Source organism: Staurois parvus, unplaced genomic scaffold (genome assembly GCF_062004578.1).
Source record: "Staurois parvus isolate SC_StPar_1 unplaced genomic scaffold, SC_StPar_1.0 ptg000251l, whole genome shotgun sequence".
In the NCBI taxonomy this organism is placed as follows: Eukaryota; Metazoa; Chordata; class Amphibia; order Anura; family Ranidae; genus Staurois; species Staurois parvus.
Genome location: NW_028318047.1, coordinates 2,122,247 through 2,147,388, shown reverse-complemented (window position 1 = coordinate 2,147,388; position 25,142 = coordinate 2,122,247). Strand labels below are relative to the sequence as shown.

At 41.4% G+C, this 25,142-nt stretch overlaps 1 protein-coding gene across 1 annotated transcript in view; it reads right to left on the bottom strand.

Moving 5' to 3' along the window:
* Positions 1-817: 817 nt before the first annotated feature.
* Positions 818-25,142, bottom strand: part of UBE2E3 (ubiquitin conjugating enzyme E2 E3) — a 112,482-nt gene continuing 88,157 nt past the window's right edge. Inside the window, exons 4-6 of the mRNA XM_089680831.1 lie at positions 14,169-14,301; positions 11,183-11,330; positions 818-1,422 (exon numbers count right to left, since the gene is read on the bottom strand). Of these exons, the coding sequence (XP_089536957.1) occupies positions 1,325-1,422; positions 11,183-11,330; positions 14,169-14,301 (379 nt within the window). The 3' untranslated portion in view covers positions 818-1,324. The remainder of the gene's footprint in view (positions 1,423-11,182; positions 11,331-14,168; positions 14,302-25,142) is intronic.

Here is a 25,142-nt window from a genome sequence, read left to right as displayed (position 1 = left end):
TATGTGAGGCTGCCCATCTCCTAGTGTCACCCTGTTGCCTTGTCATGTTTGGACAAACCATGCCTACTGTGTCAAGGGCCTTGCACTTTCTAGGGTCCAAAGATTAGGGCTTCCTCAACAAACCAGGAACATGCCCCAAGTATTGTCTTCAATTTTAAATGCAAGTCCACTCAAAACTGGTATTTTAGCATTTGTTGAGAAGTTAAGTAAATAAACCACAAATACTATCTTTTGGGGACTCAGAAAGGTATACCACAGTGGTGAGATATCACTGTCAGTCTCTCTCACCTTGGAATCTTAATTCTCCTTCTACAAAAGGGGGACTCTTACCAATACTGCTGAATTTGTTCAAATATAAAAGAAGTAAGCTCTCACTGCAATGCCTGCAGTAGGAAGGCAATTCAATCCGAGATTTCACTGCCAAAGCTCTAGAGTGATTAAAGACTTTGGCATTCATCTCATCAGCATTTATCAAAAACTAATATATCTGATTAGGATGAATAACCAGCATATACAGATGCTAAGAATATCAATTTTTACCTTTTGTTCTGCAACAACCAAACTTCATTTAGTAATTCAGTCATAGACATATGTACATACAGTATCAGTATTTTACAACAGAACAAAACAATTTACAGCTGCTATTAATGAGATAAAAAAAACTACAAGAAAAATCAGAAAGAAAAAAAAGAAAGATAACTCAGTTCCTCAGAGACTGTAAAGAATCAATTCACAGTGCAATCTTGAAATTAAACTTGATGCTGTGTCACTGCGATTGTACATTGACCTCCACATGTGAAAGCAAAGAAACTACACCTTAGGGAACATGTTTATTGTGTGTTGGGATAATACATTGGGTGCTCTCTGAGCTACAAAGGGATAAAGGAAATCCTTTCAGTACAAACTGACAAAGGTAAAACAGTTTTCACAACAGCGTGTACCACATAATTGGAAATATTTCTGGGTTTAATACAAATGACATATCCTCTAGTAATCTACAGCTAACTTTAATAACGTCATACAGATAATGAATTAGGCTAAAATGCACTATAATATTTGGTTTGGAACGGTATCCTTAGTACATCACAAAATACGTTTTGATATCCCAAAGAAGCAAGACTTGCAAGTAGGCATTTTAACATTACTAATCTACAGCTACAAAGTTCTACTCTTGATAGCATTTACCTCTTGGGGCAGTATACCGTATAGGATAAAAGCAGAGAGTAGAATCAGTATAACATATACACAGAAGTCCGTATTGTAAAGGCTATAAAGATGTGTTGCACATTGTACAGATGCCTTGTGCTTCTCCAAACTGTACAGTTTATGTGGCATATCTCTTGGTCCACTGTCTGGCTATCCTGTCATGCTCTGCTCTGTTGGTCAAATACTGAGTGGCTATGCTTCCAACCAAGGGATCAGCTGAAAAAAAAAAGGGAAAGAAACAGAATATTTTAGTAAAAAAAAAAAATCTCAAGAGTATAATAATTCAGAAAGAAAATGCCACTGTGAAAATCCTCCAGTCAATGGGAGTTCAGGGTGAAGAGAAAAAGAGCAAATAATAAATCAAACTCAAAACGGATCTGAATAGGTATTTTAGGTATTAAAACCATATTTGTGAAACATTTACAAGTCAGTAGGGGTAATGGAAATGTGTATGAAGGAGTACAGGAGAATAAGCAAAGCACTTCAGGAAGTATTTAGATAGCAGGGTCCTATTATAATGGAGCACATACTTCTATAATAAATCAGAGAAACACTGACCCAAGCACCTGGGGATAAGATAATTGAACCGAAGGCAAAGGCCCAAGCTTTAACAAGCAACTATCATGTTTATTGAGGCACAAGTGTGGCAATGAGACTACCCAGAGTATATACTTAACAGATAGATGGTAAGTGACTTACAAAAGAGGCACGGAGCATGATGTAATAAGAATTATTATGAGATATAATCAACATAAGTGATAAAATAGCTTTCTTGTTCCTGATTTATATTACACTAAAACATGAAACTTGTGCCCATAAATCACTAGAGACGGCTTCCATTCATGTCTGGTTTGTTGCTGTTCTTGTTGGGAGTTCATTTCACGTTTCAGATACCAGACATCAAAGAACATTGTAGGAATGAAATGTTATATTTCTAATAACTCAAAAGTAGAAAACAAATCAAAAGAAGAAAGTAACAGTAAAAAAGATACCACTGCAATATTGGAGGAACAAAAAACCTACTCTTTGTATTTGATTGACTTCTAGAGCCATGTTGACTCCATAAACAAATAGTCTGAAATGCAGAATGCTTATGTGGCTTGTCCTTTGCATATGATATCTGGCAGGTCATACACATACTGGACATTACATTCATTTTCATGGTGAAAGGGCTGTGGTTGTCGCTCTCCAGCTTCTAGATCCCAGGTGTCAAACACAAGGCCCACGGGCCGAATTCGGCAATCCAGGTCATTTCACGTGGCCCTTGCATCTCTCCTGCAGGTGCCCCCTCTTCTCCGCCCCCACCTTGTCTAGGCAGTCCGCAGCAGAGAGGAGAATAGAACTCCTCTGCCAAATCCTGCACCTCTCAGTGAAGCTGCAGCACCCACTCATCTCTGCCTCCCCTGGTCTCAGCATTCAGCAGACTCTGGTAACTGACTCTACTCCTCCTCTGGTCCTCCTCCTGACCCTGCACTTTCTGCTTTCCAGAAAGGGGGGCACGGTGATGTTAGGGAGGGTGTGGGATTCTTGACCTCTGATGTAATGGGAGGTGGGGTGCTCCGGACATCTAATCTTACAGATACAGCTGGCCCTTTGAAGGCAACCATAATGCGGATATGGCCTGCAATGAAATGGAGTTTGACACCCCTGTTCTAGATGGTGCTGTACATACCTAGGTCTGCACCACTGAAAAAGTAACGGACAATGATGCTGGAGATTCCACAGTTTACATTACTTTACTATTTCCACTCTACTGGTAAACTCATGCAACCAATTATTGTGGTTGTTGGGTTACTCCGAGGAACGCATTCCCCTGGCACTGGCAGTTCCCAGCTTGTACAATCTGCACTCCAATGTACTTGCACACATTTAGAGCATAGTAATATAACTGCATATTGCATCTTTAATTTTCATCTATTTTATATACGTAGCTAAAATACTGAAGGGTAGATATCATAGAACTAGATCATGGATTTTTTTTGTAATACGTAGTAAAGCTACACGATGAACATACCTCTACATCTAACAAGACTATCTTGGTTGATAAAATTATAACTTCAACAGTTTATTTAATAAATAAGGTGAGGTCAGCATGTAACCTTGGTGGTTTCATTACCTTTATTTGCATAAAAACAAAACAATGCTCCAGCACCTCTTTTTGAGTTTAAGATTTTCTATAGATGGATACTTATAGGCATTGAGAGGTTTTGGAATTAGTCTACTGGAACTCCTCTTGGATTTGGGAATCTGGAACTCTAATTATTACATCTGAAGCCATTTGCTTGCACTTTATTCCTATAATCAATTTTCCAAGTTTTTAGACAGATCGATTAACACTGAACATTTAGAAATGTTAACTGCACCTAATCAGTACTCTGTAAAATGTAATTTTGTATGAAACTCCACCTGAAAAAAAACAGTGTGCTTCTTGGTATGTGAGTGTGCCTAGGCACTCCTGGGACTACAGCCTGATAGCTGTATAGCTGCAGTGAGATTAAAAGGCAGACTTTTCCATCCAGGTTGCTCTGGCACTCTGGTGTGTGTTGGAAAAATGCCTAAAGATCGCCTCTAAATTGCTCAAAAATTGTCAAAAAGTCAGCAGGTTGTTCAAGACTGCTTTTTTGCTGCACAAAGCCAAAAGGATTTTATTGTGTAGTACTACAACCTTGGGCACTAAGCAGGCCACCCACTAGCATTCTAGCAGCTGATGAAGTCACTGGTTGATAAGGAGGATATTGGGGTTACTGTGATTAGGTTAGCTGAGCGAGCGATAGAAACTGAGGAAGGAGAGAAACACTGGAATACTATTCAGTATCAGTGTGCAAAGGTGTGTTTGCTTTATAATAATAAATCACCTTCAATGTTGGGCGTCCTATATGTATGGATGCCTCTGTATTCTATAAAACGATTTGTTTATTTCTTCACATTTTAGAATGGGGTGTCTTGAGAATGTCCATAATTTAAAGGGTGCCCTGACTTTAAATGGCTCAGAAACACTGATCCAAGATTTGGTGATGTCAATACTGTGATGCTCAATTGTCTCCCAGCTAGATGCTCTTACATGAAGCACAGAGACAGAGTGCACAACAAGGCATGAGTCCGTAATGGGGAACGATTAGCTGCTGGGAGATAATCGTCAATACTGGTGACAAGCCCTTTGTCCTCTGTCATTTTTGGCCACAGCTTTCAGAGTTCAGTTCCTCATTAAAAACTGGTGAGAGGAGCTTCCCTTTATTTTTTATTGTTCATGTTCTCGGTTTTTACATAAACCACAGAGTGGCCTTTCAAACTCAAAACAGATAACACTGTTGAAAGATCTTAAAAACACTCCATGTACAGTTGGCAGTATAGTTATTTTAATAGACACATTACTTAAAATTAAACCTTCACCATCTGTTCTGCCCTGAAATTATGAATGCAAGAACATAATTTACAGCACAAACAAAGATATGCAATTCAAATTTGCAAGTGTACTCAATGAAGCAAATCTGTTGTTTCAGGAATGATCATGACGGAAAGCATTCTTGCTTGTTGTAACATTTTCCAAGACAAATAAGCTATTTGTATTTGTTAATTAATAAAAACAAGGTGCTGCTTTGCTGATCTAGTATTTGAAGCTCATTTGGCAAAAATACATTTTATACTCAAAACCCAGCAAATCAAGAAAATAGTAACAGATAGTGGGATCAAAAGTTCCACTGATTTCAGGACACAGCCTCAAATGTTCTGCCCAGAATCAAATGCATTATAATAAGAATAGTAAATGCCTTATTCTGCATAGCAATAATATAAATACGTCAGAAATCTATATAAATGATATGTAAAGCATATCGAATAGCATGTGACGATCGCGGCGTCAGACCCCCAGCCCTTCTCACCAACTCGTGACCAAAGGACTAGCCAATCTAAAACTGCGCTGTCACGTGCGTAACAATGCCACACTCAGCTGCACCCTGCACAAAGATTTTCCAGCTAATGGACCACAATCTATGTACCTGCAGCCTGAGAGCGATTGTTACTGGGTCAGGTTAATTACGCAATTAACCCTTCACACTGCCGCCACCACCTTTTTGTAGAGAAAAGGAGGAGACTCGCCAATATTAGCAATAACACTATGATGTTTGAATAATCGTCTGTATACCACTGTCACCGCAGGCAGAGATATACAGAAGTTTAAAACACTCAGTAGCGCTCTTCAGAGACAGGGATTCTTAGTTTGCATTAAAGAGCTTTAGAAACAGTTCAACACTTTTCAGATAATAGGATTTATTACTAAAAAGGTCAAAAAGGGTGCAATAACAATATTTACAGAAAAAGATGTAGCCAATATATATATATATTATAAATACAGAGAGCAATAACACAGCAAAGAGATAACAGAAAGAAGTTTAGGGAGGTAGAGTACTTGCCAAAAGTCCTGGGTTAAGCAGATTCCAGTGTCCTGAGCAAAAGGGTGCCTTGTCTCCCAAAGTTGGTTCCGATGTTAAAAGGAACATTCCTTCAACTTACTGCTCCAAGCAGAACAGCCTTTTTCTAGGAACTCAGCAGGGTGTCTCTTTACAGCAGAGAACCAATCACCTCATTTGAGGAGGGGTGTTGTAGGTGGGGGACTCAGACTAGAACCAAATTCCTCCCAAGTTAAACCATGGGCAATAACCTTCCCTAGGTACATGTAACATTCTATCCACTGGTAGATTAATATGCAGAATCATCTGCTGAACGTCTAGATATCAAACATGGCTAGAACTATATGGCTTTCTGCTCTCCTGTAGACTTCAACTAGGGGGTGTACAATATCAGATGACTCACATTAAACTGAGCTATCCGAATATATGCTTGGTTTTTATGTAATTATTTCCCATCTCCAGATATAAGAATAATTTTATATCTGGAGATGGGAAATAATTACATAAAAACCAAGCATATATTCGGATATATAGTTATAGATATATAGTTATAATATATAACTGGGCAATCAGGCCCAGTGGGACAGCTTCATGGTTATAAATTCCAAATTAGCTGGTGCCCGGGTATCTGTTAGCTTCTCAATCGGAGAGAATCGTAAAACCATAAACCAGTCCTTCACTGGGCTTCAAAGACATTCCAGCTAGCCGTAAAACAGACAACACATTTAAAACCCACTTTTTCATATAAATGAAATAGTGGGTTTTAAATGTGTTGTCTGTTTTACGGCTAGCTGGAATGTCTTTGAAGCCCAGTGAAGGACTGGTTTATGGTTTTACGATTCTCTCCGATTGAGAAGCCAACAGATACCCGGGCACCAGCTAATTTGGAATTTATAACCATGAAGCTGTCCCACTGGGCCTGATTGCCTGAGCACTTTTGAACCCAGCACACAGGAACCACGTGTCACTCAACAGAGAGGGATGGGGGATCGGAGGGAGAGAGATACAAGATGGATGACAGCGTCCATCTCTGTGTTCACAATTGCTACATAGCGGTTTCAATTTTCTTTTCCAGCATGTACTGTTTAAAATATTATGGAAATTAGCATTTTCTCTTAGACCAGCAGCAGAAACAGGAGTCTATTTGCTTATGTGTGGAGGGGATACAAGGGAGGAGATTTAATAAAATTGGAGCATTCAGAATCTGGTGCAGCTGTACATGGTAGCCAATCAGCTTTTAACTTCAGCTTATTCAGTTAAGCTTTAGTGACAAAACCTAGAAGCTGGTTTCTATGTAGAGCTTCACCAGATTTTGCACTCTCCAGCTTTAGTAAACAGCCCCCAGAGTATCCACTGCTCATAGTGTATATCTGATCAAGAGTAGACTTTCCAAATTAACACAGGCAATGACTGCACAATGATGACAAAACATCTGTAAATGAATTTGCACCTTTAGGGCAGGTATATGGGCAACTTGAATTTAAAAAAAAAAAAAACTTTGCTGAGAAATGCTGTCATTGCTGACCTTCTTAAAATGCAAGTTTGAAGGCTGCCCCTGTTTTCAATACTTTGAGATCTTGACCTGGCATAAGCATGCAGATCAGGAAAGTCAGAACACCTAGATTAGGAACAGGCAAACTTGGCACTTCAGCTGTATTGAACTACAAGCTCCATAGGGTATTGCAGGACTCTGACAGCCACAGTCAAGGCTCTAAAAGCAGAGGCATGATGGGATTTGTAGTTTCACCACAGCTGGGTGCGAAGTTGCTTACTCCTGATTGAGATGGCTATACTAGAGTTTTGAGTCAGCATGGCAGCCTTCATACTTACAGTACAGACTTCCTTTAAAATCCAGTTCTAGCCAAAGCTTTTTCCTATTAACATTTCTTCTTGTAAAAAAATCTTGTTAGGAAAATTTTTCCTTACTTTCTATATGAAAGGTGTTGGACAACAGGAAGGGAGGGCAAAACGCAGACATTATTTAACTGCTTTCCACCCAGCCTATAGCAGATTGACAGCCGAGCGGGAACTCTCCCTTCCTGCGTGGACGTCATATGATGTACTCCCAGTCACATGCTGTGGTTTGATTTGTCAGCCACTCTGTCCACCGGGGTCATTTGAGGGGTATTTACTGCCTTGGCATTTTAGGGCATCAAGAAATGAGACAAGCCGTCCGTCCGTACAGCAGGATTGATCAATTTTTAAATATACTGTATATACCATAATTTGTAGACTATTTCGCACAGACTAAATAATATACACTAATTTGGGTTATTTTTATCAAATGTAGCAGAAAACATTAAAATTTAGAATACATATAGTAAAACATTTAATACCCAGTGGTGATTAAATACCACCAAAAGAAAGCCTCAAATGTCTCAAAAAAATGCTAGAAATTTCATTTGGGTACAGTGTTGCATGACTGAATAATTGTCATTCAAATCTGACAATTGGCCTGGGCAGGAAGGGGATAAAAGCGTTTGGTATTGAGGTGAATAAAGTGACCCTTACGTTCCTGTTGCTATCCCTTTGATACTTTTGTGGAAATATTAGTCAAGAAGAATGTGAACTGAATGGTTTAGTCCAACAAAAGTGGGCTATGACCATCGTCACCCCATCAGTAGTTATTCTACCAAAAGCTAAATCTAGGAGGGCAGAAACCAAGAGTGTCAAGGCAAGGTGCCGAAAGTTTTTTAAATTTGTTGGGACATCCACTATATTGGTAAAGAAGGCTTTCCTTCATAAGCATTTCTCCTATATTTCCTATCCACTGTTTAACGGTGGGGGGTGCCTCCGACTTCCAACGAAGTTGAATATGTTTGTGAGCTTGCAATAGTGCCCTAGAAAGAGTTTTAGTCAACTCTTGCACAGAAAGGGATTCTAAAATACCCGATATACATTGCTTAGGCTCTATCTGAGCAGTAGCGTGGAACACTTTAAAAGGTGTCTACCACCCCTGCCCAATACATGTGTAATTTGGGGCAGATCCAGAGTAAATGCATTAGGTTCCCCTGATCCCTGCAACATCTGCCACATTTTGAATCATCCGGTGCCTCATTTTAAATAGTTCTGCAAAATTATAGTGGGACCGCAGGATTATGTACAACAAGGAAAGTCTATGCATAACATTGAGATACCATTGCTTAACAGCTTGTAAGGCCACCTCCCACTGGTCCCCCTCCAAAGATCCCACATCTTTCTCCCAATGCTTCACCGCATTAGATGGGAAATCTTTTAGAAAACCAATTGGGCATAAAATGGTGGACAGCACCGTGGCTAAATGGTTAGCACTTCCGCTTGGCAGTACTAGGGTCGTTGGTTTGAATCCCAACCGCGGAACCACCTGCCTGGAGTTTTTCTGTTCTCCCTGTGCTTGCGTGGGTTTCCTCTGGTTTCCTCCCACACTCCGAAGACATGCTGGTAGGTTAATTGGATCCTGTTTAAATTGGCCCTAGTATGTGTATGCATGAATGTATGCATTAGGGACCTTAGATTGTATGCCCCTTGAAGGTTAGAGACTGATGTGAATGTGCAATATATATGTAAAGTGTTGCGTAAACTGATGGCGCTATATAAGTACTATAATAAATTAAAAATAAGCAAAATGGGAAATAAAGCCTTGGAAGGTTTCAGTATTGCACATGAAATAAAAAAAAAAAAAATCTAGATAGAAAATTGCATCCAGTCAGTCGATCAGCCCTGAGCCTGTACAGCATGCTGGGGTTGCAAATATAGGAAATACATATGCTCAAGGATAGAGAATTTGGAACATAGTTTTGAAAAAGAGCCGTGAGCCACCAGAAAATATATGGACGCAAGTTCACGACTCCATAGGTCATCCATTTAGCTCCATATGATAATTTAGCCACTTCCATATATGTATTATTGCACCAGATAGGACTGTAGGAGATGCAGCCCGATACCTGTTGAGGCTGTTTAGCTTTATTCCATATCTTCTGTAACAGGACGCAAGTTGGAAATGACTTATTGGATTTGCTAAACAACAGAGATTCCAGAAATATCAATCTTTTGTATAATACAGAACAGTTCTACTGGTAGAATCAGTACAGGGCATATCAGGATTAAAGGATTGAGTCAGGCCTCTAGCCACAAGCTGTAGCTGAGCGGCCAATACTGCCACAGGTTAGGTAGGTCTACCCCAGATTAGGCATTTCTAAATGCATATAATTGCACGTAATGATTTTTCAATTATGCTAATAGGTGTAGTCAGTTTAGCTGTATTTGTTCAAAATAGAAATCTGTGCGTCTAGGATCCACTTAGACACTTTAAAACATGAGTAAACACATCTAAAACACAGTTAAACATACTAAATCAGGAACATCTAGATACAAGAAAATGTGATCTAGAAACAATGCACGTTATTTTTATTTCCCAGATTACTTCTGCTTTTGAAAAGCTAAATGCAGGAGAATCAGTGTGAATGAAGCCTAATGCTTCATTCACACTGGCACTCCTGTGTTGCTAGTAAAGCATCCTGCTGGCCTTTCTTGCTAGTTATAATCTGCCTGCATTACATAGAGAAGCACAAAGACCTAGTGAAGGCATCGCTGAGTTTAAAATAAGGTTTGTAATGAAAATAGAAAGGCTTTATTTAAAATTCTAATTAGCATGTTTATGAGGTTGGAAGGTGGAACTAGGGGAAGACAAATATACACAAATTAAACTTAAGATTTAAAACTTCAAGTTTTGGCTAGAATTGGCATATTTTTTTAAGAAATCAACTTTCCACAACACGATATAGATTTACTGGTGATTTTTTTTTTCTTGATTTGAGCTTTCCTTTAACCAGCATACTCTGCCAGCTAGCCAAGAGCATTTACCGCAAGCAAGATGCAACGCTAACCTGTAAATTCAATGCCACGTCTGTAAGCCTACTCATTTAATTTTCCATTTAAAAAACAAAAATGTTATTACCATTGTAAAAATCCACACTATTCATGAGCCCTAGACTAAGCTAACAAACAAACATTATTGGCGCTACATTTGTAACTTTAGCATTAACATGACATGAACGTTTTCTATTCTGTATGCTTGAAGTCTTAAACAGCTTTATAAGGCAGCAACATAATTCAATATGGAATCTGAGCATTTTTTAGCTGTTTTGCTAAACTGATGTTAGCGTACTACAGCTGTCAATGAGATTGGGGCATGAATCAGCATCAGAGGAAAAAAAAATTACAAAGAATATCATGTGCTAGAGCTAGATCTATTCCCTCCAATAATCAAACAGTACACAATTAAAACCAGTATTTCAAATAAAAGCATACAAGAAAATCTTAGGTTCTTTCTGTCCTTAACAAAAACAACTATCTGGGTCCATAAAACAGCTATTACGTTGCCTTAAATAACAAACACCCCCCCAAAAAACCTCCAAGAACATTGGTGTGCTGTACTTAGAAGGATGAAGATTAGGTCGTCAGTTCCTAATCAAATATCTCCAAACCAAATTTGCTCACAACAGTAACTTCACTGATCACTGGTATACACAAATCTGGATTTCAGCAAACCCTTGAGAAGTTCATGATAAGTACACGATAAGTATACGTACCAGGGTTACAGTCTGTCAGAAGGGAACAAATAGATAGCAAAACTTTTGATATAGTCAGTGCTGGACTCCAGTTGTCCTTCAGAATATCCAAGCAGATTACTCCTTGGCTGTTGATATTACAGTGATAGATTCTGGTGCGGAACGTAACCTGGAAAAAAAAAGTGTGTTACTGTTGAGCATATAGTTCAAAAGGAATTTCAACTTTGTAAAATCTGGAATATTGTGAAATTTGGAATTGGAACATTATCAAATTGGGCTCAGGGTTATTCAGTCCCCAACAAGTCTCCATGATGTGACTAACTTTTGGTGCATATTCTGGGCCATATTTATATGCCAGAAGTAATACAACTGCCATTAAAAGCTCAAAAGTCACAACACTGGCCAATGAGTTCCTATTTTTAGGTGCAAGTTATGTTTTTGTGCCCAAGCAGCATGCTGTCACTTCAAATGGGTTCATTTTACTCCATATGTTTTAATAATGAATAGGAGAGGAACAGCAGGGCACCCATGGCTTGCTTCCAAACACTTTACCGAAGCATATTTTTCCCACTATATCAAAGTTCAGGCTACTGTCCTTTCATATGGATAACTACAGTATGCTGTCTTACGGTCTGAAATTTGGGTGTATTTCAGGAGGTTTAATCACACCACCACTATCAGTCCTCTTCGAGACAAACTGCATATAGGGTGTGTTGTAGGCACTTCCAAGCTTGGTAAATGCATTATATGTGGGTAAATCTCTTGTGAGCAGCCTGAAGTAATTACAATAGAAAAAAAAAACATTTTGACATGGCGCACAAACAAAATTACAATTCTGCAAAAGCTGAGAGCAAGATTAGCAATCTTTTTGAGGCTGGGGACATCTTTTAGCCATGAAATCTATGCCACAGTCTTTGGCAAGTCTTAAGTCCGCCATAGTTATCTCAATAATTGAAAAAACAATTTGAACCAACCACTCTGAGCACTGCAATCATCATTCTGTTTTGATGTTAAAGCACCTAAAGATCATGTACTTTTTTGTACAACAGAAGGCTGCAGGATGATCAAGTGTGAACAGGCACCACTTAATAGAATAGGAATCTTGAGTGTTGTCACACTTTGGGTAAACCAAAACATACACCCTGGTGTGAATGGGGTCCTGAAAATCAGGAGTAATAAAAATGTCAAATGCACAACTTTTTTGACATTCCAAATAATACTCACTGAGCAATTGTCCCCCTTCCCTCTATAGTAAAGGGAACAGTTCCACACAGTGTTTTATATCCACAAATCAGCCAGACTGGTGGCAAGTTTTTAGTAATGCACAATTTTAACCAAGATAGGTAGACAACTTTTTCTTAAAGAGATACATTAACCTTAATGTCCTACTAAAGTCATTTTTAAATTAAAATAAAAACAAACATGTTCTACTCACCTGCTCTGTGCAGTGGTAGTGCACAGAGCGGACCCAATCTTCCTCTTCTCAGGTCCCCTGCTGGAGATCTTGGCTCCTCTTCTTTGTGTGTCCCCATAGCAAGCCATTTGCTATGGTGGCACACAATGTCTCCGCGCTCCTGAGCTGTGTGTCCCGTGCCACAGACTTACAGAGAGGGACTTAATCAAATGCAGTGAGGAGAAAGTGGGGGCAGGGCTGAGAGCAGTAGGAGCCATTGGCTCCTGCTGCTGCTCAAGTTCTGTGTGAGGAGGAAAAGAGGGGAGAAGGGATGCAGCTGTGCACAGCACTGGATCTAATCTCTCCTCTCTTCCCCTTCACACAGGGAAGTGGGGGTGTCAGAGAAATAGGGACTGTTTTTTACCTTAATGCAAGAAATGCATTAATTTAAAGAAACGTTTTCAGCTTTAGTATTTTAAATTGGAGTTTCAGTGTGTCCTACAAGCAGCAGCTAAATCCTTCCCATAAGAAGCAAAGAGAACAGGCACATTTAAATAACAGCAACTTGGAACACATTACGACCCCAAATATGGCTGTACAAATACGTTTTCATTCTAACTCTAAATTGCATTAAGTGTCATATTATTTCTAGCTGTTCTAGATTTAAAAATACTAAAGTCTTATCCCATGCTTCTAGATTTGTCTCCCACAGCCAGTTTTAGTATTGCTGGCAATATGAATTCCAGTGTTACTGATCCAAGACACGGGGCTGTTATTATGGAGATTTTCATAGTTCCTTAAAACCTTTGGCTTTTAAATTTACAGCTGAAAATATGCTGGCTTAGTTAAACGGGAAAATTGGAGGAATGAAAAGGCACAGCCTTCTGTTGGAAGCATACAAAATAAACTTTGTATTAACCAAGTTTTTTCATTGGATGAAGAATGTTGCCTATGAGTTATGAGTTAAAGTGTTACTAAACCCAGGACCTTGTATTCACTATGAGGTCTCCCACAGTACACACTACATGGAAATGTAATTATTTTAGTAAATATAAACTGATAAACACCTTTTCTCATGATCAGTTAGAGCAGTCTTGTGACTTCTATCAGTGTTCAGAAAAGCATCAGTTAAAGTTTATAGGAGTTTGCTTTCTGCTGTAAGAGGATGCAGAACCCCTGACCTCTGTCTGGTCAGTGCTGATTGGCTCTGTTCTGACCACATGCACTCTCCTAAGGAAAAAAACCTCTCTAGCAATACACACTAAAATGAGCATGTGCAGAGCATGTGTCTCCATACATGTGTCTTATCAGGAGATAAAATGGGGGCACTGGAAGGGGAGGATCAGAGAAGTCAGGATCAAACAGCATTTTTACATAATGCAGAGGACTAACCCCTTAGGTTCCACAGAGTATAACAAGCATGCTTTACTGCATACACAGACTGGTTTTACTGTTGTGGGTTTAGTAACACTTAAGGTAATAATTTACTATATTCGTATTTCAGAAGGCTGCTAGAGTAGAAGAATGCTTTAAGAGATAAGATCACTTTACACAGAGACTACAAGACAGCAAGATAAACATTGATCAAATAATAATGCAGCATTCAGGATTTACCTTTGGTGGCTTAAAAGGATAATCAGAAGAAAACGTGATATCCAAAAAAAATACTCCTCCCTCATATACAGATCCTGGGGGTCCGAGAATCGTTGACCTCCATTCATATATGTTGTCTCCCTTAGGACCAGCACTGTAAAAAGGACAAAAAATAGAATGTTAAGAATTTTTCCACATTCATCAAAATATACTAATCATATATATATATATAAAAGCATTTTGGAGACAAATATTTAAAGAGGACCTGTACTCAACATCTGGCTCATTTCCATCTGTGCCATAAAGGGGATTAGTGTTCAGGCAGAGGCAGTGATCAGTTATCACTGCTGGAAGGTCTATCTAGCAAGCGCAGTAATAATCCTGTGTCATTACTTAAGCCCAAAACAGCGTTTTCTGCAGAAAAGGTATTACACACAGCCTCTTTTACTGTTTATGAATACAGTAGAGCTGGACTGTCATGATAGTTGGCTGGTATTATTGGAGTACAAGGTTTTCCTTAAAATACATTACATTTTATTCAGAAAGCGGACAACGGTTAAAGCTATTGGTATAAATACGAATGGCCTTGTAAGGTGGAAAACACATTTCTTGTTAACCGTTTTCATAGAAGCATTTGCCAGTTCTAAGGTACTGAACTGCAAATGAGCAGTAGCCTTTAGATTTTAAAATAAAGCTCGGTACACATTATAAGAAAATTAGGCAAACGATCGTCCGGTTTTCCTCGATGTTTCACAGCAAGTCAAACCACAGGATGGTACCAATTGTATTAAAATTCTTGAACAACAAAGGTGTTTTTTCCCCCCACATAGAAACGTTGTAGCGCATATTGTTTTTTATTGTTTCTGACCATGTGCAGTCTTTCGTACCCGATATTTTTTTGCACGAAAATCATTAGTTCTGTTCATGTACGAGAGAGTTTGGGGTTTGTTCCTTCACAAATTTTAATTTGGAAAATCTGGATGTCGAAAGTTGTGTGCATACTATACAAAAATTGAAAGATCCTTTCTCATACGGAATTTTTTTTCCAATTTTCTTATAGCATGTACCCCACATATAAATGTGAAATTTGGAAGTTATGCACCAGCTGTAGTTATTTTTTTGTCACAATGTTCTACATCTGCTTAGGTTTGTTATACCTGTAATGCCCTGGAAGAACCCACAGAAGGTCAAGACTCCAGCCTTACAGCTAAACACACACCAAACATGGGTTTTAGTGCCAAAGATTTGTACACCAACACACCTACATTTATGATCTGTCCCACTCCTGCCATGCTATAAGTAATAAGTAGACAGAATACCCTTTTGAGCCTGTAGTTCTACAAAATCCATGCTACTTTTCCACCTCCAATCTGAATAATAATGTTTCCAACTGCAAGTAATGGACAACTCTTATCCTCCTCTATGGACTCATCTGCATCTCAGTTTACCTTAAAGCCCAACTTCAGGAACATTAAACATCCTTGCAGTGAAGCCCGCTCCACTGCCAGGGTTAACAGCTTGGTATGCCAAAGGAGTTTCACAAGTGGCACTATCACTTACCCCTCTTCCTGCTTCAACACTCCCATCCTCTGCCCTCAGCTCCAGTCTGGGGGCAGAGCCTTCGTGTTATGTATAATACAGGACATCGACCCTGTATGGTACACTGAGGAGGCTGAAGCCGGTTGCAGCTTACAGATCAGCTGCAGGGGACCAGTTGCTTCGCCGGAGGGAGACTGCTGAAGCGAGAAGTAAGGTAAATATTTACTTCCTAATCATCTGCCCCTAACCTAAACAATCAATTAACCCTTACAGTGCAGAGGACCCCACTGTAAGGTTGGATTTTTAAAAATTTTCCTAGCACTGGCATTTAACGTGTCTAATGCATACCTCATTTGAATGGAATTTGCCAAGATGACATATGGAAGCTGCCATAGCAAGGCAGGTAAATCTGGTCTTCTCTTTACAACCTAATAAGCAACTTGTGTAATCAAGCACCTATCCCGAAAGTGTTAGGACACCTAAACTTAATATTTGTTTTAGAGCATCTTGTCAAACTTGTTCTAGGTTAAGGATCCAACTAAACCATCCAGACATGATCAAAACATGACTTCAAGTGTAACCACTTGAGACTTTAGAGCTATCACGATTTGTGGTTTCTTTTTTTAAAGCTGGTCACTCCCTGGTATTCAGTTGTGGAAGATGGAAACACAGGATGGTCCATTTTCAGTGTGGCTACACTGCCTTGAACCCCTCCCATAGTCACCTTTACAAGTCTGCACCTATTTGCTGGCTCCATAGCTAAAAAAACACAGGCAGCTCTGCAACCCAAGACTGCAAGCCAACCCACCCAATTACTTTGCCAGGAGCCCCCAAGACCAATAATTTAGAATTGTAGCCCTGACATTGGAGGTCATATGACATGACTAGTGCATACAGTGTGCGCTCCCAAACCGGACGTTCAGGGATGCTGCACTGGCAGACAAAGAGCAGGCAGTTTTTACAGCCTCTAAATGTAAGTGACTGTGAATATATTTTGAACAAATCAATTTAGTCTAAGTTTCCCTAATTGCCACAAAGAAATTCCTGTAAATAAAGAGGAGGGTTTAGTGGACAATGTCTGAATTAGAGCAATGGTCAGTGTTACAGGTTGCAAGAGAGGTAACCGTTTACTTTTTCTTTGCAAGGAACTTTTGCTTTAAAGGATCACCTTTCATAACATGTTACATGTTCCAACCTTATTCAGGGTGTAAAATGTTACGAGCGGAGTGGTGCAATGCTTTAGAGGCTCCAGAAACAAAAGATAATAAATGCAGTTTTTTTACCTGCAAAAAATGGGCATTTATTATTTTTTGTAAAAAGGTGAACTTCTCTTTTAACAAATAGCAATTAAAACATTAAAAAATATATTAAAAAAATTAAAGTAGAAGAAGGGAAGACCAGAACCTCCACTAAATTGTATTTTATTGATCTCTGGTGCCTTCATTGAAGATTTCTTCTTCCTGCCACAGTGACAATGCGGTCACCAGTATAGGAGGTGAGGGAATACCTCCACAACAAGACACAGACAATTTAAAAACATACTCAAATTAGTTAAGATATATTGAGACTACAATAGCATCCACCCCTCATTTTTGTATGGTACCATTCACTTCACATTTTATGCAATTTACTCCACCACCTATTTTCCACATGTACCATTTTTATCCTTCAAAGGAAAAAATGTAAAAAATAAATTCTAGTGTAATTAATAAAAATGTAACTTGTCTAACGCAATGAAAGACGGTGGTTATATAGACAGACCGCACAGCCCTACACTCTTGTAAGGCCTCAATCACAACTCTTCAACACCAACAACCATCAAACAATGCCATCTAAAGCTTTATTTAATAAAGTACTTGAAAACTGCAACAACAGAATCATTTTCCTCAATTACACAAAAATAGCAGCAAAGTCTCAGACTTTAGATTTCCATTAAATCAAAGCATATCCTGTCATTTCATCTAGATCTTATTTGGAAGTTTATTTCATGTCCAGCTTTACCTGCAGTCAGCCTTTGAAGGTGGTATCTATATGCTCACTGGAGATGAAAACGATTTGATGATATGCAGCCTATTTAGACTCATTTGATTATCTGAACAGTTTCAGATTAATACTGCTAACAGTGTCTGATTTTAACAGCTGCAAAAAATCTTCAGTCAAATATAAACAGCCTTCATTTAGTGAACATTTATTCAATGAGAAATGGTAAACCTATATTAAAGGAAACAGGTGAGAACAAAAATTATGGGAGCTACCACTGCTGGCTTGAGGTTAAAATTGAAGGCTGCTGTTACGGTTTCTCTATCTAGTGAGACATTGTCCTGGAACAACCATGCTGCCAGTGAAATTTGAAAAGTCTTAACTCCCGTACTTCCTACTGGCTTCTGGTCAGAGATTATCTACCTAAAATCCAGGATCAGGATGACAATATAGGACCATGCACCTTTAAAAAGAGAATTCCACCTTTTGCAAAAATAAAAGGCACCCATATTAACAAAAGAAAAAATGCTCATTTATTATTTTTTTGCACTGTAGTCTGCAAAGCCATGTAACTGGTCAGTGGATTGGATGGTTGCTCTGGCTTTTGCAGACTTTTACTCCTTCCTTGGCACGGACCTTCAGTTACAAAGCTGGCCACATTCAGTGGCATCCCTGGTGGCCCATGTCCCTTACCTTTTCTTTGTTCTATCGCTGCAGCTTCAGTCACTTTAGCATTTGACACTTTGAAGGGGTGTCAGATGTGTATTCCTCATCATGCACTGTGGTTTCAGCCTCTGCTACCCACATCACTGCACAGCAAGGTAAACGGGATCTGACATTCCTGGAAGTGCTGACTGCTGAAGAGACTTATAGGCCCTGATTCACTATTGGGCGTGGGCGCATATTTATGGGCTTAAGCCCAATTTTCATGGGCGTCCGTCCATTTTTGACCCTGCAACCTAATTCACTATTGAGCAGAGCCCATAAGCAGACGCCCAATCTAATTCACAAAAAGACACACGCCCGGAATCAGACTCACAAAAGCAGACTTGCTAAGAAGCACGTCTAACACCATGAAAAATCACTGTAGAGACATGTTCACTTAGAAATTTGCTTTGCCAAATATCAGGACTTCACTTTAAACAATATCTGCTATTTCCAAAAAAATTAAGAATGTGTTAAAAATCGTTTTTCTCAAGGAAATCGACACAGTAAAAATCTAGATGCCCGTGCAGTGTCTTTGGCAGATAGAACTGAGCATGTGCAGAACACCTTTTAGTCCTCTGCCATGGGCGTTTGCTTTTTAGCCACTGACTAATAGTGAATCTGATTGTGGATTCCTCTGACAGCCGGCACTCGGTCGCGACTACTGTGTTTAATAAACAGCATTAAGCATATCTTCATGTAATCTAATTAGATTTCCTTCGTTTTAGTGATTATATTTTTGTTTCTTATCCTTTATAATTATTTCTGTTATGATTTTACTTATTTTGAAGGTCTAGATAAAATTTATTTTGAAAGCTGAATGTAAAAATAAAGGTCCGCAATAAAAAAAAAAAAAAAAAAAAACAGCGTGGGTCCCCCCTCTCATCCATACCAAGCCCTTCAGGTCTGGTATGGATATTAAGGGGGAACTCCATGCTGAAATTTAAAAAAAAAACAGCGTGGGTCCCCCTCAATATCCATACCAGACCTTTATCCGAGCATGCAGCCCGGCAGGTCAGGAAAGGGGGGGGGGGACGAGCGAGCGCCCCCCCCTCCTGAACCATACCAGGCCACATGCCCTCAACATGGGGGGGGTGCTTTGGGGCAGGGGGGCTCCCCCCCCCAAAGCACCTTGTCCCCATGTTGATGAGGACAAGGGCCTCTTCCCCACAACCCTGGCCGGTGGTTGTGGGGGTCTGCGGGCGGGGGGCTTATCAGAATCTGGAAGCCCCCTTTAACAAGGGGGCCCCCAGATCCCGGTCCCCCCCCCTACGTGAATGATTCTGCGGTACACGGTCCACAGACTCATTCACAAAAAAACTAAGTGTGGTGTAAAAAAAACACAGTACAGGGTCTTTGACAAGTCCTTTATTAAAACAATGTCCCCCGAAGTAGATCCAACGTCAATCGCGGCGGCGGCGACCCGAAAAAAGGAAAAAAAAAAAAGGTTCCGCTCCCGTCCGAGGCTTCCAGCCTAGTGAAGAAAAGCCTAGCTGACAGTTCTTATATAGGTATGGGCGGGGCCAGCCGGGGACATCATCCCAGTGACCCGCCCCATGTCACATGCTTGCTGTTCCCGGCTGGCCCCGCCCATACCTATATAAGAACTGTCAGCTAGGCTTTTCTTCACTAGGCTGGAAGCCTCGGACGGGAGCGGAACCTTTTTTTTTTTTTCCTTTTTTCGGGTCGCCGCCGCCGCGATTGACGTTGGATCTACTTCGGGGGACATTGTTTTAATAAAGGACTTGTCAAAGACCCTGTACTGTGTTTTTTTTACACCACACTTAGTTTTTTTGTGAATGAGTCTGCGGACCGTGTACCGCAGAATCATTCACGTAGGGGGGGGGGGACCGGGATCTGGGGGCCCCCTTGTTAAAGGGGGCTTCCAGATTCTGATAAGCCCCCCGCCCGCAGACCCCCACAACCACCGGCCAGGGTTGTGGGGAAGAGGCCCTTGTCCTCATCAACATGGGGACAAGGTGCTTTGGGGGGGGGAGCCCCCCCTGCCCCAAAGCACCCCCCCCATGTTGAGGGCATGTGGCCTGGTATGGTTCAGGAGGGGGGGGGGCGCTCGCTCGTCCCCCCCCCTTTCCTGACCTGCCGGGCTGCATGCTCGGATAAGGGTCGGTATGGATATTGAGGGGGACCCACGCTGTTTTTATTTTTAATTTCAGCGTGGAGTTCCCCCTTAATATCCATACCAGATCCGAAGGGCTTGGTACAGATGGGAGGGGGGACCCCACGCCAGTTATTTAAAAAACAGTTTCTAATTCCCCGCAATACTTTGACATTCAACTGTCAGTGGGGAACTCCGCCGACAGCTGAAACATGAGCGCTGCATTGGTTTTCACTACTAAAACGCCGCATGAGTTGATAACATAACTCATGCGGGATTTTAGAAGCGACAGCCATGTGTTAATGTTTCAGCTGTCAGCGGGGTTCCCCACTGACAGCTGAATGTAAAATAATTCCCTTTATAGCATAAATAATAATAAAAAACAGCGTGGGGTCCCCCCTCCCATCTGTACCAAGCCCTTCGGATCTGGTATGGATATTAAGGGGGAACTCCACGTCGAAAATAAAAAAAAAAAACAGCGTGGGTCCCCCTCAATATCCATACCAGACCCTTATCCGAGCATGCAGCCCGGCAGGTCAGGGAAGGGGGGGGGGGACGAGTGAGCACCCCCCCCCTCCTGAACCATACCAGGCCACATGCCCTCAACATGGGGGGGTGCTTTGGGGCAGAGGGGCTCCCCCCCCCAAAGCACCTTGTCCCCATGTTGATGAGGACAAGGGCCTCTTCCCCACAACCCTGGCCGGTGGTTGTGGGGGTCTGCGGGCGGGGGGCTTATCAGAATCTGGAAGCCCCCTTTAACAAGGGGGCCCCCAGATCCCGGCCCCCCCCCCCTACGTGAATGATTCCGCGGTACACGGTCCGCAGACTCATTCACAAAAAAACTAAGTGTGGTGTAAAAAAAACACAGTACAGGGTCTTTGACAAGTCCTTTATTAAAACAATGTCCCCCGAAGTAGATCTAACGTCAATCGCGGCGGCGGCGACCCGAAAAAAGGAAAAAAAAAAAAAAGGTTCCGCTCCCGTCCAAGGCTTCTAGCCTAGTGAAGAAAAGCCTAGCTGACAGTTCTTATATAGGTATGGGGCGGGGCCAGCCGGGAACAGCAAGCATGTGACATGGGGCGGGTCACTGGGATGATGTCCCCGGCTGGCCCCGCCCATACCTATATAAGAACTGTCAGCTAGGCTTTTCTTCACTAGGCTGGAAGCCTCGGACGGGAGCGGAACCTTTTTTTTTTTACCTTTTTTCGGGTCGCCGCCGCCGCGATTGACGTTGGATCTACTTCGGGGGACATTGTTTTAATAAAGGACTTGTCAAAGACCCTGTACTGTGTTTTTTTTACACCACACTTAGTTTTTTTGTGAATGAGTCTGCGGACCGTGTACCGCGGAATCATTCACGTAGGGGGGGGGACCGGGATCTGGGGGCCCCCTTGTTAAAGGGGGCTTCCAGATTCTGATAAGCCCCCCGCCCGCAGACCCCCACAACCACCGGCCAGGGTTGTGGGGAAGAGGCCCTTGTCCTCATCAACATGGGGACAAGGTGCTTTGGGGGGGGAGCCCCCCCTGCCCCAAAGCACCCCCCCCATGTTGAGGGCATGTGGCCTGGTATGGTTCAGGAGGGGGGGGGCGCTCGCTCGTCCCCCCCCCCCTTTCCTGACCTGCCGGGCTGCATGCTCGGATAAAGGTCTGGTATGGATATTGAGGGGGACCCACGCTGGTTTTTTTTTTAATTCCAGCGTGGAGTTCCCCCTTAATATTCATACCAGATCCGAAGGGCTTGGTACAGATGGGAGGGGGGACCCCACGCTTTTTTTTTATTATTTATACAATAAAGGGAATTATTTTACATTCAGCTGTCAGTGGGGAACCCCGCTGACAGATGAAACATTAACTCATGGCTGTCGCTCCTACAATCCCGCATGAGTTATGTTATCAACTCATGCAGCATTTTAGTAATGAAAACCAATGCAGCGCTCATGTTTCAGCTGTCGGCGGAGTTCCCCACTGACAGTTGAATGTCAAAGTATTGCAGTGATTTATAAACAGTTCTTTAAATAACTGGCGTGGGGTCCCCCCTCCCATCCATACTAAGCCCTTCGGGTCTCGTATGGATGTTAAGGGGTAACTCCACGCTGAAATTAAATAAAAAACAGCGTGGGGTACCCCCCTAAATCCATAACACATACTTATCCGAGCATGCAGCCCGGCAGGTCAGGAAAGGGGGGGACGACGACGAGCGAGTGCCTCCCCCCCTCCTGAACCATACCAGGCCACATGCCCATACCAAATTATTCAAACATTTGTAAACAGACCAATTAACTGAAATGGTTTGACATTTGTACCCCAAATATGACGTTCCCTGAGGCGTTGGTAAACCGAGGTACGCCTGTATTAGTATTGCAATCCTTTGTATTGGGATACATAGAACCAACATACATCTGAATTGGCAACATAGCACAACATTTGTGTCACATTGGAGATATCTGGCTAGTTAAACTGACCATGCCCAGGGACCTAGGATTGATTCACAGCACAGAAATACAGGCTGGGTTAGCAATGTAGCTCCGTGGATTAGTGGTTAGCACTGCTGCCTTACAACTCTAGGGTTGTCGGTTCGAATCCCAACCCCGGCGAGGTAGTAGCATGATCTCCGTGTGTGGCTGTCTTCACATACATGTTCTGGCAACATCTTTGCATTCTGTCTAAATGATCCCTAAAATGTGAATTAGAATGAGGCCTTGTCTGTTGAAACACCTTCAAAGCTGCACCTTATGTGAATGTCATACAATGGGATAAGATAAGGGCCTGAATTATTTGATAATGATGGTTTACACTCCACCCACTTTTGTGAAGGATTTGGCAAGCAAAGAGCTGACAGAGAGAGAGAAGAGTGAGACGAAGAAGAGTGAGCGAGAGATACATATGAAGAGTGATAAAGAGAGACATTCAGAAGAGTGAGCGAGAGAGAAGAGCGAGCCAGTGAGACAAAGAAGAGTGAGCAAGAGATACATACTGAAGAGTGATAAAGAGAGACATTCAGAAGAGTGAACGAGAGAGAAAAGACTTGGTTGGTGAATCCACACATCAAACTTGTCACAAATCCTGGCGTGCATTTTTCCCCCAAATGCATAGCAGACCCTTATCCCAGCAGGCAGGTACCGCACGCCTTCAAAGATTTATTTCCTTTGTTGATTTTCCTGCTTCGCTCACACTATATGCAATTGAAAATTACTCTTTAAGTTGCCAATTTTACTGTGTTTTCTAGAGAATTACTAACTAGTTGTGTTTTCAATTGTGTGTAGCATTGCGATTTCTATTTGAGTCTAGATGTTAAATTGCTAATAAATGGCCACAATTCTCAAATACCTTTGAACTCTCGCTGCAACAAATGGTGTATGTTAATACACTCACATTCATTATATCCAATATCAGGTACGATGTCAATGCACAAATCGCACCTGAAATTGCACACCCTGGATGTGACTTGTCATGTGATTGGCATGGCCAGCAGCTTGCTCTCTGCATGGCAAATTGCACCCAATGTTACTGGGGGCCAACACCACTGTCACATCTAATCCGATGCGGCAATTGTCCAACTTACAGTGAAGTTGCACGAGTTCACAATCCAATTGGATGTGAACAGAGCCTACAGTGGCCAATAGGGTGCGACTTGGTCTACGATTTGCAAGTCGCCTGTCATGCCAATTGCATGGCAATCGCAAACAATGTTACTGGGGGCTACCCGGTCACATTAAAGCAGATTTCTAAGTGGTGTTATTGACACCACAGTCACATCATGTGACTTGCATAGAAGTTGCATGATTTCAAAGTCGGGGTACATGGTGATTTCAAGTGCAATTTGCAAGACATTCGACATCGATCTCTCAGCAAATTGCATGAAAAGTAGTGTATTCATTACTCTATTATTACTTGCGGCTCCTACCAAGTTTGAACCACAACAATATGCACGCTCCAATAGCGTGCTCATTGAGTGGGACTTGGCATGTGATTTGCACAACATGCAAGCTGTAAATCGTCTGCAAAGTCGCACCCTATTGTCTGCTATTAGAGTGACCACATGGGTGCGTTTCAAACACTGATTTCTATAGTAGTACATGTACTACTTTAGTGGCAATTTGCATAGAGATCTGTGTCAGATGTCTTGAAAATTGCATTGAAATGGTCAACTTTACTGTAAGTTGCATGATTTGTAAATCAGCTTTGCCCAGAGTGTAATGTTTGGTGATGTTTGATTTCTGGAGTGTTTTACCAATTGATGGGAAATTCACCATACTAGTCAAATCGATTTGTCATTTTCAGTATTGCATACAAGATGTGGTCATGTGACTGTCTTAACTCATGCGAGAATCTGGAGGGAATTGTGACCATAGTAGCAATAAAGGTTCCAATTGGGGTTCCCTTTCACATCCCTGCTCAATGTTCTGTTGTATGCTGCACACGTACATTTCACTGTATATATCTTTCTGATTTGTGGGGCCTGTATACCAAGGGTTAATGCAGGTAGGACGCGGATTCATCAGGTGAAAACACTTTCACTGACCAAACTAAGGTCAGTGGTGGGTGTGGCTTCATTGGGTGTGGGGCCTTGTTTGGCACCTCCAAATACAACCTAGTTTATATAAAGATGTGCAGTAGGGAGTGATTTGGCCTGTTACTAGGCTGGGTGGTTTGTG